We start from the raw sequence: 15,276 nt of genomic DNA, 5'->3' as shown, positions 1-15,276 counted from the left end.
ATTCAGTCTTAACCACCTATATTTGATCCGTTTCTCACTCACTCCTATGTCACCACATGCTCTCTCTGCAGGGCTTGAAATTAACTTTTTTTGTCCACCTGCCAATATGGCTGCTAGATGTTAAAGTTACCTGCCAATTAGAATTTCCACTAGCCAAAATGTTTTTCTTGAAATAAACCAGAATATGAGTGGGTTAATTTAAGCACAAGTATCAGTAAGTGGCCCAGGATTCTCAAAGCCTGTGTTGAGGGTCACATGAACAAAATTGCACTCTTGAAGCGGCTGGGGTTTAAGGGCCTTGCTCAAGGGCACCTCAGTGGTGGTAATGAGGGAGGGGCAAGTGCTGCTTTTCACTTTCCCCACCAAGATTTATCCTGCCATTTAGTTCAGAATAAAAAAAATTGTGACTATGAACGTGAACTATTTCATTTAAAGCTGTGTGAACTGAACTTTAGGGTAGCTTTGATGTGAACTTGCACAACAGTGGACAGCAGTCTGGGTCCAACATAACTAGGCTTGCCTGGTCTTGTTCTCCTTTAGGCTGAGTGACTGTAATCTGTCAGAGAGAGGCTGTGAAGCTCTGGCCTCAGTTCTCAGCTGCCAGTCCTCTAGTCTGAGAGAGCTGGACCTGAGTAACAATGACCTGCAGGATTCAGGAGTGAAGCTGCTCTGTGCTGGACTGGAGAGTCCACACTGTAGACTAGAGACTCTCAGGTAAGATCCATTCACTTTTTCCTTTTTCCCTTTTTTCAATTGAGTTGACACATTACTCCAAGCTAAGGTCCGTGCTGACCTGAACTGTGTTGGATTTTCTCTGTTTACATATTTTGTAAACCAGTTTTGTAACTCCGGTGAATTACTTTCCATGGCGATATTTCTATATAACTGAGTGGAAAAATCTCAAACTGAACCAACTGAAGCCACAGATCTGATCATTGGGTCAACTTGCATTTGAGGCAGATGCTGTCACTAGAATTTGACTGCATTGTGCAACTATTTTACAGCTGTCTACATAAAGATATCAGACATATAGCTTTGGGCTGTGTGTGTGTGTGTGTGTGTGTGTGTGTGTGTGTGTGTAGGCTGTCAGCCTGTATGGTCTCAGAGGAAGGCTGTGCTTCTCTGGCCTCAGCTCTCAGTTCCAACCCGTCCCATCTGAGAGAGCTGGACCTGAGCTACAATCATCCAGGAGCCTCTGGAGTGAAGCTGCTCTCTGCTGGACTGGAGGATCCACACTGGAGACTGGAGTCTCTCAGGTATGGAGGAGCATCTGCTAGAAGGCTAAGAGTCACACACATTTTCTCTGTCACACTGACTACGTTTACTGTACATGCACACAATATTCAGATTTTTGTCCTTATTCCAAAAAAGACAATATTCAGACTAAAGGCTGAATTATGCTCACCCTGCCGTGAAGGGTGCGGGGGTGGAGCGAGGGGCGGGCGCGTCAAATTACGTAAATTTGTTGGGCGTGGTTATGCGCGTGGTCCAGCGGCCGCTCGCGTTGTGCCTGATATTTTTTCTAACAGCGCGAGCTTCTCTCCAAACATGGCTGCATTCAAACCATTGAGCCCTGAACACTGAGCTGTGTTTTCGCCACATTTCTTGACCCATGTGGTAGGCTATAAACTTAGATTTGCAACTGTTCGTTTTTAGTCATTTCACCAAGTAAATGTGTTGTGTTAAGAGCATTATTGAGAGAGATTAAAAGCAGCACAGAGTAGTAGGCTATCAGGGCTGAGTAGTAAAAACGGCTTTCAGTAAAAACAAGTTTGGTGAGTCCTTCATGTGCTGATGTGCGGTCGTTTGAGAGTGAAAGCGCACTCAGTACTGCACAGCGTTTCATTGCGACTTTTCACGGGCTGTTCTCACCATTGTACAATACATGGTGATCACTTTCTGAGTATAATGGCATCTGCCCCAGCGCGAGGTCTGCACGGTGACTACGGAGACTCGCGGGGCCCCACCCCCACGGAGCTTTGCTCGAGCATAAGAGCACCTTAAGCTGTTTACATGGCTAATGAAAATGAATAATCCACTAACATTCCCGTTTACATGCAGCTGTTAATACTATGAATACTGTAACATAGCCTACTAATCTCCCTCCCTGATGTGTCCACACACGGGAGGGAGAGATCCAGATACATACAGGATAGTTTGTCTGTTGAGTTAATCTGTCCCCTGAGGACATACCATTTATAAAAACACCATTTGGCTACATAACATTAGTTGTTCTCTTTCTTTGTACTCTTACCACAGTCATTTGGTCCATGTCTAGCCTCAACGGGAGACTCATCAGTCATTCTTCCTTCAGAGTCTCGGATGCGCGGGTTCTATATCCACTGGGAGGTCGGCTCCAATGGCTTCACGTGATATACGTGCTATCAATCACAATAAAACTATACCTACCTCAGACACGGCCCCTATAGGGTTGGATAACAACATTGTGTCTGAGGTACTGGTTTTAGAGCCCCCCAGGGGCCAGGGCCGATTTTACACTTCATGGGCCCTGGGGCTATTCATCTCTGCAGGGCCCCCCCCCCTCAAGCGGAAGGGAGTGTCGGCGGCGCCTTAGCCGTATTTAAAGGAATATCTCATTTTAAATCAACATTAGGATTATACTGTTGTGATGTCATTATTCAGTATCTTCTCCTTTTCTCACTAACTTTCATGTCACCACCTGCTCTCCTGTCAGCATTCTAACTTACAAACACAAACTGTAGGTTTAGCTTTCTCTGCCCTTTTTTTCCTTTTTTGACTGCCGCTTGCAGTCGCAGTTTTCTTTTCTGGAAACATACTGGCGCCGGTATCAGGCTTTCTTTTTCTCTCACTCCAGGACCAGGCACCTCCAGCAAGCGGGCAGCAGTTTGAGAGCAGGTTAATGAACTCAGTCATTGGACAATAGGCTTCAGCCTGGGCGCGCCTGGGCGCCTCCCGTCATGTGATTGGTAACCTAAATGTCAGACCTGTCAATCAACGTGTCTGAACTTGTGATTTACCAATCACAATTTATCAATCACAACACACACACACACACACACACACACACACACACACACACACACACAGGGGCATCCCTGTACATCTGGGGGCCCTAAGCACGATAAATTCGGGAGCCCTCTCACAGTGGATGTTATTACTCTGCAAAAAAAATTGAATGGCGTCAGTAAAAAAAAAAAAAATTCAAGGAATTCCACACCACCACCACAATTCAAGGGCCCCTTGATGTCCCGGGCTTCGGCCGTTGGTAAAATCGGCCCTGCCAGGGGCTCTAAAGCTGGTTGCGCCCGCTGTGGCGCAGAGGCCCAGCGGCCCATCTGAAGTAATTAGAATGATTTGAGGAGCCTGTGTTCTGCAGCCTGTGTCTTGCGAAGTAGTTAAAACCGGTTGTACCCGCTGTGGCGCCGAGGCCCGGCAGCCCATGTTTTGCCGGTTGCAGAGGCCGCCGTGCCCCGAGGCTTAGCCCGGTCGGTAGTTTCATAAGACACTGAAGAGACTGAGCGCGCCGAATTGAGCCGGTTGGCGAACAAGCGTTCTATCCAGCGCCGTGCGCTGAGGCCAAGCCCGTCGGTGGTTTTCGTAAGCTGAAAGCCCGGGAGCCCGGAGTCTCCAAAAATCTAGTTCTTCCATTTGGGGGACTCTCTATTCTAGGCTGAGCAGATGCCCTCCTCTCTCACCACAAGAAGAGGGGCATCTTACCACGGAGTCATTACGCCAAAACTAGTTGCCATGCGATTTGCGAATAAAGCTTGCTTGTCTAATTTTACCCACTGGTCTCTCATGATTAAAATGATGATCTCGAGCTAGTTTCAAGACGAGGACCAGTTGTGATATGTGACCTCACAATAGCCATCAGCTCTCAGCATAAGTCAAGTGTAAGCCAAGTGTGACATCTGCTATGACGTGCGACTCCTGACTCATCACCCCATCCTCAATAGCCAATCAGAATAGATCAATTTTAGTATAAACTACCATGTATCAAATGGGTGACGTGTGACTATGGTCAGGTCACATGATACAATTATTTCCAATGCAATCAAGCAGGATGGGTTACAGCTGTGGTTACATGGTCAGGTGAATACTTTGAAGTACTAGTTGGAAACAATATACATGAAAACAACTAGAGACCATAAATGATGACAAATATTAAAGTTGTTATTTGAATAGATCAAATTTAGTATAAACTACCATGTATCAAATGAGTGACGTGTGACCATGTGTGATCAAGAGTAAGAATACATATGAAAATCACTAAAATTATCAAAATGTGATAGACAAAAGTAAGAATTAAAGTTAAAATTAAAGACCCTCACTAGGGTGTCCCAGACCCCACAGTCAGGCTGAAAGGCCGTCATCACGGGTGGGACTAAGCTATAGAGGCGCCTCCAAGTGTCTCATGGGTGCATTACAATAAAACAAAGCCTGAGACCAACAGTTTAGAGATACCAATACGAGTTTGCATCTTACCACGGAGTCATTATGCCAAAACTAGTTGCCATGCTATTTGGGAATGAAGCTTGCTTGTCAAATTTTACCCACTCGTCTCTCATGATTGGAATAAAAAAAAAGAAAGTAAAGATTCTTCAACCAAATCAATTTTTTTTTGATAAACCTCTATGGGTATTCCATCTATTGCAGGTGTTTTCCCTGGTTTAAAGGACATTACAACTGAAAAAGGTTCCTCCTCTGTAATCAAACCTTCACATGACTGTTTGTGCATAATAGTTAATTTTCCTTCATGATTTTGTGGAAAAAAGTCTTGAGAGTTGAGCGGAGGTGATGTATGAAAGGAAAATATCTTAACAAAATATTTTTTTTATCTCCTTTAGAATTTCAGTCTGAGTAAACAGTTCTCCATTATTTGAGATTGGAAATATACTTTCACAGTGATTTATATGTTGGAGACTAAAAAAAAGTGTTGCATATTTTTCCCCTTTCTCCATCCATTCCACCCGTTTGTAATTATAACCTTTTAGCAAGCGATGTTCCACCAAATCATATAGTTAATTTTGTTTATTTTTCAAATCGTTTTACTGATCTATAAATGCATCAGTTGAATGATCAATATTTAGAGTTAGCTGCTCAATTTTCACAGCTACAGTTCTTTCAATTTCATTTATTTTTGCCCCCCTAAGATGAATATATAGAGGAACTACATTTGAATGCTTCCTCAACTGATGAGGGATTTGCTGTACCAATTATGTAAATAAACAAACAAACAAACAAACAACAAAAAACAAGAATGAAAGAATGAAACTTTTAGTTCTTTCAACAAATGTTTTATGTATTGTTTTAACTGTTTGAAATAAATCATTTCGTTTCAATTCATCATCTTGGAGAAGACTAAACTTCCAATATCCCGGTCCACATACACTTTCCAGTATTGACAGATGTAACCCAATAGCTTTATGGTTCGACCATAATTTATCTGCTGAAAAGTTTGGCATTGGAACATGTGAGCATACAAAAACCTGTTCATATGCAAGTCTTTCATAATGGTTAAAGTAGGCTAGATTAGGCCTATTTCTCCTTCCTATTGATATCCAAGTCTTTCATAATGGTTAAAGTAGGCTAGATTAGACCTGTTTCTCCTTCCTATTGATATCAAGTCTTTCATAATGGTTAACAGTAGGCTAGATTAGACCTGTTTCTCCTTCCTGTTGATATCCAAGTCTTTCATAATGGTTAACAGTAGGCTAGATTAGGCCTGTCTCTCCTTCCTGTTGATATATAGTATTTCATAATGGTTAACAGTAGGCTAGATTAGGCCTGCTTCTCCTTCCTGTTGATATATAGTATTTCATAATGGGCAACAAGATTAGGCCTGTTTCTCCTTCCTGTTGATATCAAGTCTTTCATAATGGTTAACAGTAGGCTAGATTAGGCATGTTTCTCCTTCCTGTTGATATCAAGTCTTTCATAATGGTTAACAGTCGGCTAGATTAGGCATGTTTCTCCTTCCTGTTGATATCAAGTCTTTCATAATGGTTAACAGTAGGCTAGATTAGGCATGTTTCTCCTTCCTGTTGATATCAAGTCTTTCATAATGGTTAACAGTAGGCTAGATTAGGCATGTTTCTCCTTCCTGTTGATCTCAAGTCTTTCATAATGGTTAACAATAGGCTAGATTAGGCCTGTTTCTCCTTCCTGTTGATATCAAGTCTTTCATAATGGTTAACAGTAGGCTAGATTAGGCCTGTTTCTCCTTCCTGTTGATATCAAGTATTTCATAATGGTTATCAGTAGGCTAGATTAGGCCTGTTTCTCCTTCCTGTTGATATCAAGTCTTTCATAATGGTTAACAGTAGGCTAGATTAGGCCTGTTTCTCCTTCCTGTTGATATCAAGTCTTTCATAATGGTTAACAGTAGGCTAGATTAGGCCTGTTTCTCCTTCCTGTTGATATCAAGTCTTTCATAATGGTTAACAGTAGGCTAGATTAGGCCTGTTTCTCCTTCCTGTTGATATCAAGTCTTTCATAATGGTTAACAGTAGGCTAGATTAGGCCTGTTTCTCCTTCCTGTTGATATCAAGTCTTTCATAATGGTTAACAGTAGGCTAGATTAGACCTGTTTCTCCTTCCTGTTGATATCAAGTCTTTCATAATGGTTAACAGTAGGCTAGATTAGGCCTGTTTCGACTTCCTGTTGATATCAAGTCTTTCCTAATGGTTAACTGTAGGCTAGATTAGGCCTGTTTCTCATTTGCATATGAAATGTGGGCTTTTTCTTTCGGCATGCATCTCTGGCTAGTTGTTTTGTTTAAAAAGCAAAGAAAACAGGCAAGATGGCCACGTGTCACAAACTGCGGTAACAACCCTGATTGAGATTTGCATATTCCGAATGCACTGTATACATGTCCAAAGAATGCGCCTAAACCCGAATTGATCGGGATATGCCATGCCACGTCTTAATCAAAAAGTCTAATTTTGGAAAAAGGCCTAATTCGGAAAATCCAACCGGAATATGGTGTTTACATGACTCTTATTAAATTCTGAATATTGTCATTTTCGGAATAATAGTGGAATATGAATGTGCATGTAAATGTAGTCACTGGGAAGTTCAGGAATGAGGATTAATGTTTGTTTATCAAATAGATTATATTGATCTGACTTTATGCAAATGTTTTATCCCCCTTCCCACAGTGTGGACCATGGTGGAGTGCAGATGTTGAAACCAGGTCTGAGAAAGTGTAAGTGTGTAGCCTATTTAATTTGATTCATGAAAACATTAAATTCCTATTTAAATACAAATGTCATGTATCTGACATATATCTATTCAAATCCTACTCTGAAAAAAAGATGGCTGACAAAATGTTGAAAAAAATAGTTTGCACCTGTAACCAGCGCTGAGATGGTGTTTAGGAGTGGTTAGTATTTAATGACATTATAACCAGATCTGAGATGGTGTTTAGGAGGGGTCATTTAATGACCTTGGTCATAAAGCCTTCCTCTATACTAGTCAAAGGTGCAGACTACCTCTAGAACAAACACTTCTCTGGACTGTTTATTAACAAATACAACATCTGGAGTCTTGGCAGATTTGGAAAATTGACGTGGGCTACTATTACAGAGGTGGAACATGGAGGGTTTGACAGGAATGCTTGTACCTTCTCACTGAGGGTGGAAAATGATTTGATGTCCTGTGCTATGAGGTCCACTATTCTGTGGTGATGTGCTGTGTTCATTCCTTTGTGAGCATAACAGCCATTCAAGATGTGTGACATTGTTTCACTGTCCGTTCTGTGTGATGCAAACAATGGGGGACCTGAGTGGTAGGAGAGCAGATAGAAAGGTTCAGTCTGGTGGGAAGGACCTGTAGTCTGGCTTTTACTGTGAATGTGACGATGTCCTCATTGAGTGCAGTGTTCTGAGACAGAATGATCAGCAGAGAGAAGACATGGGGCTCTATTTTCCCACAGGCCTTAGGTGCAAAAACTGGCGTTAAACGCAAAAAAACGTGCCTTGCATCTGCCTCGGGAAGATAGCAACATGGTTTTAGGCCCCGAAATGCGCTTTATGCCAAAGAGGCGTGGCGCAGTGCCAGAATGGGCCAGAATTGGCGTTTCGGCCTTAAATACCGGCCTAACGATATCTTTCCCCCGGGCGTTAATATAGAGCTTAGCGCTTTTCAAAACCAGCCTTATTCAGTGCGCCGCGGATATTGTGCATATTTATGCACAGCTCTCCTCTCCATCTCACTCTCTCTCTCTCTCTCTCTCTCTCTCCCTCTCTTGCGATGGAAAAAAGTAGTTATATCGTAGTTTTGAGCCCCTGTCATTCAGAGGCTGTTCTCTTCCCCTCTCTTTCTCTCTCACTCCCTCTCTCGTGCAGCACAAAGACCGATGGAAAAAAAGCTGTTCTCTCCCCCCCTCTCTCTCTCTCTCTCTCTCTCTCTCAATCACTCCCTCAAATCTCCCACCATGCATTGAGGCTAATACATTTCGAGAAGAAATATCAACCAAATCAGCCTAAATTGCCTAACGTGGTAGATATAAATAATGTTTCTGTTCACACAACATGCAATTCTCCAACATTTCAATATTGGACCAAATAAAACATTGAAATCCAAACACAACCCTATGTGAAACATATATGTCACCCTGGGGGTATATATATGCCTCACAGATATAACGTGATTTAGATGAGAGACAGCCGTAACACGGTTCTACTGTGATGTCCGCTCCGCTCCAATAAGACTTGGTTTACTTCACATTTACTTTTACAATAAAAACACATTTATGCAATGACTTTACATAATGTAGGCTATATTTATGTGCATCATCTGCAGCACTGGAGAAGAAAAGGTAGCGAGAGAAAACGATATCTTTCTAATCTGGACAAACTTTCACCAATCTAATCTCATCATGACATAGGCCACATAGGGATAGGCTATATATTTCTAGCCAATGCGTTTAGAACATTCTTTTCACTTTGATCTTCCTACTGTATAGTGTAGCGTATTTACATGCTTGCAGTATTTAAACTGCAGTTAGATAGGTTTGAGAAGCATAATAGTATGGAATAATATATTGGAGACAGACAGGGATGAAAGGGAGGGGGGGAGCTCAGAGCGCTTGGCTTTTCTGACCGGACTGGATCGCTCCGTGGAATAGGAGCTTAAAAGGGAAGCTTGTGATGCGTTTACTGCACTTCTCCAATGAGCAGGCAGTGCATAATTTTACGCTTAAAACGCGTGGTTGTAATGCTTAAGGCCGCCTGTAGCGCCGACACCAAAATATCGAGTGGGCCGGTCCACGCCCACTAATCTGCACTGCGCCGGGCACTGGGCGCAGTTTATAGGCCGATGCAACGATAGGGCCCATGGTCATCAGATACAGCCACAGCAGCCATGGAAGGAAAAAGTGCCTCAAAATGAGCTGTTTTGACTTCACTGATTTTGTGACATCACAAAGTAACACTCATTTAATTTGAATGTGGAAGAGCAACCTTGTTGTCTGTAGCAGAGCTGCTTTGTAGAATGAAGACAAACCTTGTTGTCTGTAGCAGAGCTGCTGTGTAGAATGAAGACAAACCTTGTTGTCTGTAGCAGAGCTGCTGTGTAGAATGAAGGAAAACCTTGTTGTCTGTAGCATAGCTGCTGTGTAGAATGAAGACAAACCTTGTTGTCTGTAGCAGAGCTGCTGTGTAGAATTAAGACAAACCTTGTTGTCTGTAGCAGAGCTGCTGTGTAGAATGAAGACAAACCTTGTTGTCTGTAGCAGAGCTGCTGTGTAGAATGGAAACTTTTACAGAAAACAATCAACTGCACCAAAGATGGATCTATACCTACAGATCATCTTATCTTATCTTATCTTATCTTATCTTATCTTATCTTATCTCTCATCTTATCCAGGACACAACTATGATTATTACTTGAGCGTAATACTATAAAATAATGAATTGAGTTCCTGCAGTAACGTGCATGTGTAAGTCACTACCTGTGACTGACTAGACGGCCCGGGATGCAGAATTGAATCAGAAGCAAGAGCAGCTGCAGGAAGTGTGGAGCGAGGTGCTCTGGGCTTCACGCTACACTATGTTAACAGACTGTATACAGGAAGTGTGGAGTGAGGTGCTCTGGGCTTCACGCTACACTAAGTTAACAGACTGTATACAGGAAGTGTGGAGCGAGGTGCTCTGGGCTTCACGCTACACTATGTTAACAGAATGTATACAGGAAGTGTGGAGCGAGGTGCTCTGGGCTTCACGCTACACTATGTTAACAGACTGTATACAGGAAGTGTGGAGCTAGGTGCTCTGGGCTTCACGCTACACTATGTTAACAGAATGTATACAGGAAGTGTGGAGCGAGGTGCTCTGGGCTTCACGCTACACTAAGTTAACAGACTGTATACAGGAAGTGTGGAGCGAGGTGCTCTGGGCTTCACGCTACACTATGTTAACAGACTGTATACAGGAAGTGTGGAGCGAGGTGCTCTGGGCTTCACGCTACACTATGTTAACAGACTGTATACAGGAAGTGTGGAGCGAGGTGCTCTGGGCTTCACGCTACACTATGTTAACATACTGTATACAGGAAGTGTAGAGCGAGGTGCTCTGGGCTTCACGCTACACTATGTTAACAGACTGTATACAGGAAGTGTAGAGCGAGGTGCTCTGGGATTTACGCTACACTATGTTAACAGACTGTATACAGGAAGTGTGGAGCGAGGTGCTCTGGGCTTCACGCTACACTATGTTAACAGACTGTATACAGGAAGTGTGGAGCGACGTGCTCTGGGCTTCATGCTACACTATGTTAACAGACTGTATACAGGAAGTGTGGAGCAAGGTGCTCTGGGCTTCACGCTACACTAAGTTAACAGACTGTATACAGGAAGTGTGGAGCGACGTGCTCTGGGCTTCATGCACTTAAGGTATATCCTGTAAGGAAACAATATCAGGCCAAAAGGCCATCATACCTTGAAAATGGTCTGGTCTAGAGGTGGCTCTATATTTAAAGGGGGACTAACCCCCTAGATATGTATTAGAACAGTGATTTGAAAATACCTATGGAAAAAACCAAGAAATGACATATGCTCTTGTCTATACTGGACTCTTTGGCTGTGTTGAAGTCCAGATTTTTTTTCGGAAATCGACGCCATTACAGTTTGCCTACTGCCTCAAAAATAATTTATTTGAGAGGGGCCATATCTTTATAAATATCAACAACTAGCCAACGCTGGTGGCCTGTTTGGAAAGAGCTTTGCTCAAAATGGTTGAAAGTTATATCAATTTGGTAATTCAGTGGCGAACTAGAAATTTAATTATTTTTCTGCATGTATCTCTATGGCAGTGTATCAAACTACGTTACGAGAGCAAAGTGGCATGGGCTCGTTACAGCAGCACACCGCACAATACGACAAACCCCCCGTTCTGGGGTAACACAATGCGAGATTTCTCTACGTCATTCCCTCGTCCAAGTTGCCATATAGTCCCTTTTTCATTTTAGTTTGGGGGCTTTTCGTGATTCTTGTTAAAAGTTGTGCAAAAGTTTTCCTCTCAGCGCAGTGCAGGCTGCCTGCGCCTCCTCCCTCCTGCCAGACCCCGGCTGGCGAAACAGCCTGCTGCATGCATGGGGCGCTTGTAACCTCACGGAGCAACAAACAAACACAGACAGAAATGGCTGGTGTGCGATTTAGAGAATACAGTCTGAGATTGGGTACAGGATTGAGGGAATCCTGCATCTGTTTGCGAAGGTGCGACTGCAGGACGCTTTTCACAGACAGGCACAGTAGTCGGAGCGAGGCGAGTGTCTCTCAGGGCTACTCAGGGCACAGCTGCAGATCTCTCCTCCTCCTCCTCCGCGCATTCAGTCTGTCCAAAATCATTACCGATATAATCTCAGTAGGAGGGATGCAGGGAAATATGATAGTAGCCGATGTGTTTAGAGAAGCTTTGTCACGTTGTCACGTCGTAGTATAGCGTTATATTTTACATGTGCGCTAAACTGCGACCATATTTGTTTGCGGAAATATCAGACTGCTCTCTCTGCTCTCAGAGCACAGAGAGCTCTGCTCTGCTGCGCGCGCCCGCGGAGCTTGGAGCTAGTGCATGAGGTTTACAGTACGACTCTCTCCCGCATGCCTGGGCTGGAGACAGCTGCTTCCAACTCGGACTGATAATATATACATCATCATTCGAGCTTATCCAGGTAAGATATTAATAAAGTAGTGACACATTCAGCGGGAAACTAACTATAATTAAGACATGTGCCAACTTTGACGACGTTTGGTTCAGTATTTTAAGAGCAAACTTCAATAAGAATAGGCTTGGAGTTCTGAGGAGCCGAAAGGGTACAGGGGGGGTAGGGGAGTAATTATCTTGAAATCCCATAGTCTTTGGGTCACCGTGACGTCACGACGTGTCAAATATCCCATTCATTTGAGAAAAAAAAAAAGCAGTGTTTGACCCTTAGAGGGCGCTTATGCCAGGTATGCTGCTGAAAAATGATACAAATGGTAAAATGGCAACAGTTTGGTGTCAAATGTGGAAATTCTGACCAGAATTCTTCACACATCACCCCCAAAGTCATATATATTGGTTAAAAGCTGAAAAAAAGTGTTTTGGAGGTTAGTTACACTTTAAGGATGGATGACCCTAAGAAATGTATAGGAGTCAAATCCACTAAACTCTCACTACAAGGAACAAGCAACAATAAGGTGAGCAGCACAGGAGCAAATGGGAAGGGCCAACAATAAACAACAATAGATAACAACAGACAGCAGCAGCAGTACAACAGGGGCAGACATTCATATTCATGAATCAAAAGAGCAGTTCAAAACTCAATAGGCTGAGGCTCGCATATAAGCTAAATAACTTAGAGGAAGGGTTTTATGCTGAAATCCTCATTCAGACCTCTAGGGGTGAGGGTATCCAATGTGTAGATCCAGAAATGTTCTCTCCTCAGGAGTAAAGAGTCAAGGTCGCCTCCCCTCTGGGGGCAATGGACATTCTCAATACCAAAGTATCTGAGAGTAGAAACGTTATGATGAGTCTGAGTGAAGTGGACAGCTACAGGGCTGGATGGATCATGATTACGAATGGCAGACCTATGCTCAGTGATACAGCTTTTGAGGGCTCTTGTTGTTTTCCCCACATAGGCGAGCCCACAGGGACATTACAACATAGACAACATTTTGTGTTTTACATGTTATAATTCCCTTAATCTGAAACCTTTTACCCGAGTGTGGATGGTTGAAGGTCTTACTTTTATAAGTAAAAGGCAGCGCTTGCCCCTCCCTCATTACCACCACTGAGGTGCCCTTGAGCAAGGCCCTTAACCCCAACTGCTCCAGTGGAGCTGCTCAGTGGCCAGCAGATCAGACTGTGGTTGTACTGGTCAGCTTCCAGGTATTAATGTGTGTGTGAATGTGAACAGGGCACTCCTGAAAAAGAGAGCATTGCTCTCAGTGAGACTCCCCCTGTATAAATAAAGGTTAAAAAAAAGAAAAAAAAGAAAAAGTGAAGTGGCATTGTTGGCAATTCCCACATCTGTATTTGCCCGCGGGGACTTGACTGAGAAAGTGAGGGGGGGGAGGAGGAGTGAGCAGGTCTGATCTCACCAGCATATTATCAAGATTAGGTGTTTTTTTATAGACAACACGAGGAGGGACATTAAAGTTAGCTTCTAATGTCGGTTCTGTGTCTAAGATGTACCAGTGTTTTTTTAATGACCTTCTCTATGTCGTGTCCAACAGGTGAGTATTGGATGCAACAGGTGATTCTAGGATCAAGTTGTTTGGTTCTTGTCCTTTGCAGGCATTCAGCTTGTGAAGCAACCGCTTCTGTGATCCACTCCTCCCTGTAGCCCCTGCTTCTGAAACGATTCTTGAGATCTGTTGATTGTAAATTAAGATATACTGATCCGATTGAATTGAGAGATGAGGAGGCTCTTTTTAACAGGTGTCAGGTGGTACGAGTCCCCATGTAAGAGTGAGTTTCTGTCTGTACTTTTTCTATAGAGGTTAGTTTTCAGAGACATGCCTTCCCTGATCATTAAAATGTCCAAAAAGTTCATTTTATGGGCATCAACAGAAATAGAAAATGTAAGATGTTGGTTCTGAAAATTCATAAATTCATGGAATAGTATTAATTGAGTTCTGGATCCTGTCCATATGAAAAAGATGTCGTCCAAATACCTCTTCCAGTTGGAGATGTGATGAAGAAAAGGATTGGTCTGTGAGTTAAAAATACTATCCGCCTCGAACAGTCCCACGTACAGGGAGGCAAAGCTCGGGGACATCTTGGACCCCATTGCCACTCCTGACACCCGAAGGAAGAAATCAGCACCGTATAAAAAGTAATTAGATGTGAGCACAGCACACACTCAATGAGGGCCAAGATGCACTGGGTGCTAGTGGTGTCCTCTGTCCTTTTTTCCAATAAACATTTTGCAGCTTGAAGGCCTGCTTCAAAAGGAACGTGATTCAATGTCCATTGTTACCAAATATTGTTCAGTATCAGTTAATTCAATAGATTGAATGATTTTGATACAATCCATTGAATCCCTTGTGTATGAGGGGAGAGCTGTCACTGAGGGCTGAAGAGAATAATCCACAAAGGCTGAGATTTTTTTAGTGACAGAATCCATAGCAGCAATTATGGGGCGTCCAGGGGGTGTGTTTATGAATTTTAGGAAGGGTATAAAATACAGGTGCGATAGGATACTCAACTTTCATAAATGCGTGTTTAGTGATAAGTTTATTCTCAAGGAGCTGGTTGAGTAGGCTGTGAACCTGTGTCTTAAAGACAGAAATGGGGTTGTGATCCAACTGTCTATAGAACTTAAGAGTTAGAGTTGTTATGGATTTTCCTGTCATATGAGTCGCGTTGAGGACCACGATACCACCCCCCTTATCTGCACTCTGAACCACCAATGTTTTATCATCCATTCATCTAGTTGTTCCTTAGAAAGATTATTCCTCACACAGTGCTCTTCAGTAAACAGATAGGTCAGTTAATAGAGCAGCTTCTTCAGTCAACAGATAGGTCAGTTAGTAGAGCAGCTTCTTCAGTGAACAGATAGCTCAGTTAGTAGAGCAGCTGGTTTTGAATGTTGGAGGTCAGTGGTTTGAATCCTGTGTGGGGTGTTTTTGGTTTGTTTACAGGACATATGATGTATAATGAGGCTGAATACATAAACACATACAGGCTGTGTACATAAACCTATCAGCATATCTGAACATCTGTTGTGCTAACTAAGGCCATGTTCACATTACAGGCAAATCTGATTTAGGAGTATGTCCACACTGCCACAAATCTGATTGTCAAGTC

At 42.9% G+C, this 15,276-nt stretch overlaps 1 protein-coding gene across 2 annotated transcripts in view; it reads left to right on the top strand.

The window, feature by feature from the left end:
- The window catches only part of LOC310780205 (protein NLRC3-like), a 40,983-nt gene that overhangs the window by 21,915 nt on the left and 3,792 nt on the right, over positions 1 to 15,276 (top strand). For both annotated transcript variants that reach the window (XM_083640780.1, XM_083640779.1), the window contains exons 6-8: positions 541 to 714; positions 1,083 to 1,256; positions 7,144 to 7,190. In XM_083640780.1, coding sequence (XP_083496906.1) covers positions 541 to 714; positions 1,083 to 1,256; positions 7,144 to 7,190 — 395 coding nt within the window. The remainder of the gene's footprint in view (positions 1 to 540; positions 715 to 1,082; positions 1,257 to 7,143; positions 7,191 to 15,276) is intronic.

The sequence above is a fragment of the Poromitra crassiceps genome, assembly GCF_964638095.1.
Source record: "Poromitra crassiceps genome assembly, chromosome: 7".
Lineage (NCBI taxonomy): Eukaryota > Metazoa > Chordata > Actinopteri > Beryciformes > Melamphaidae > Poromitra > Poromitra crassiceps.
Note: the sequence above shows the minus strand (reverse complement) of the source record. Positions and strands in the feature narration are given on the sequence as shown.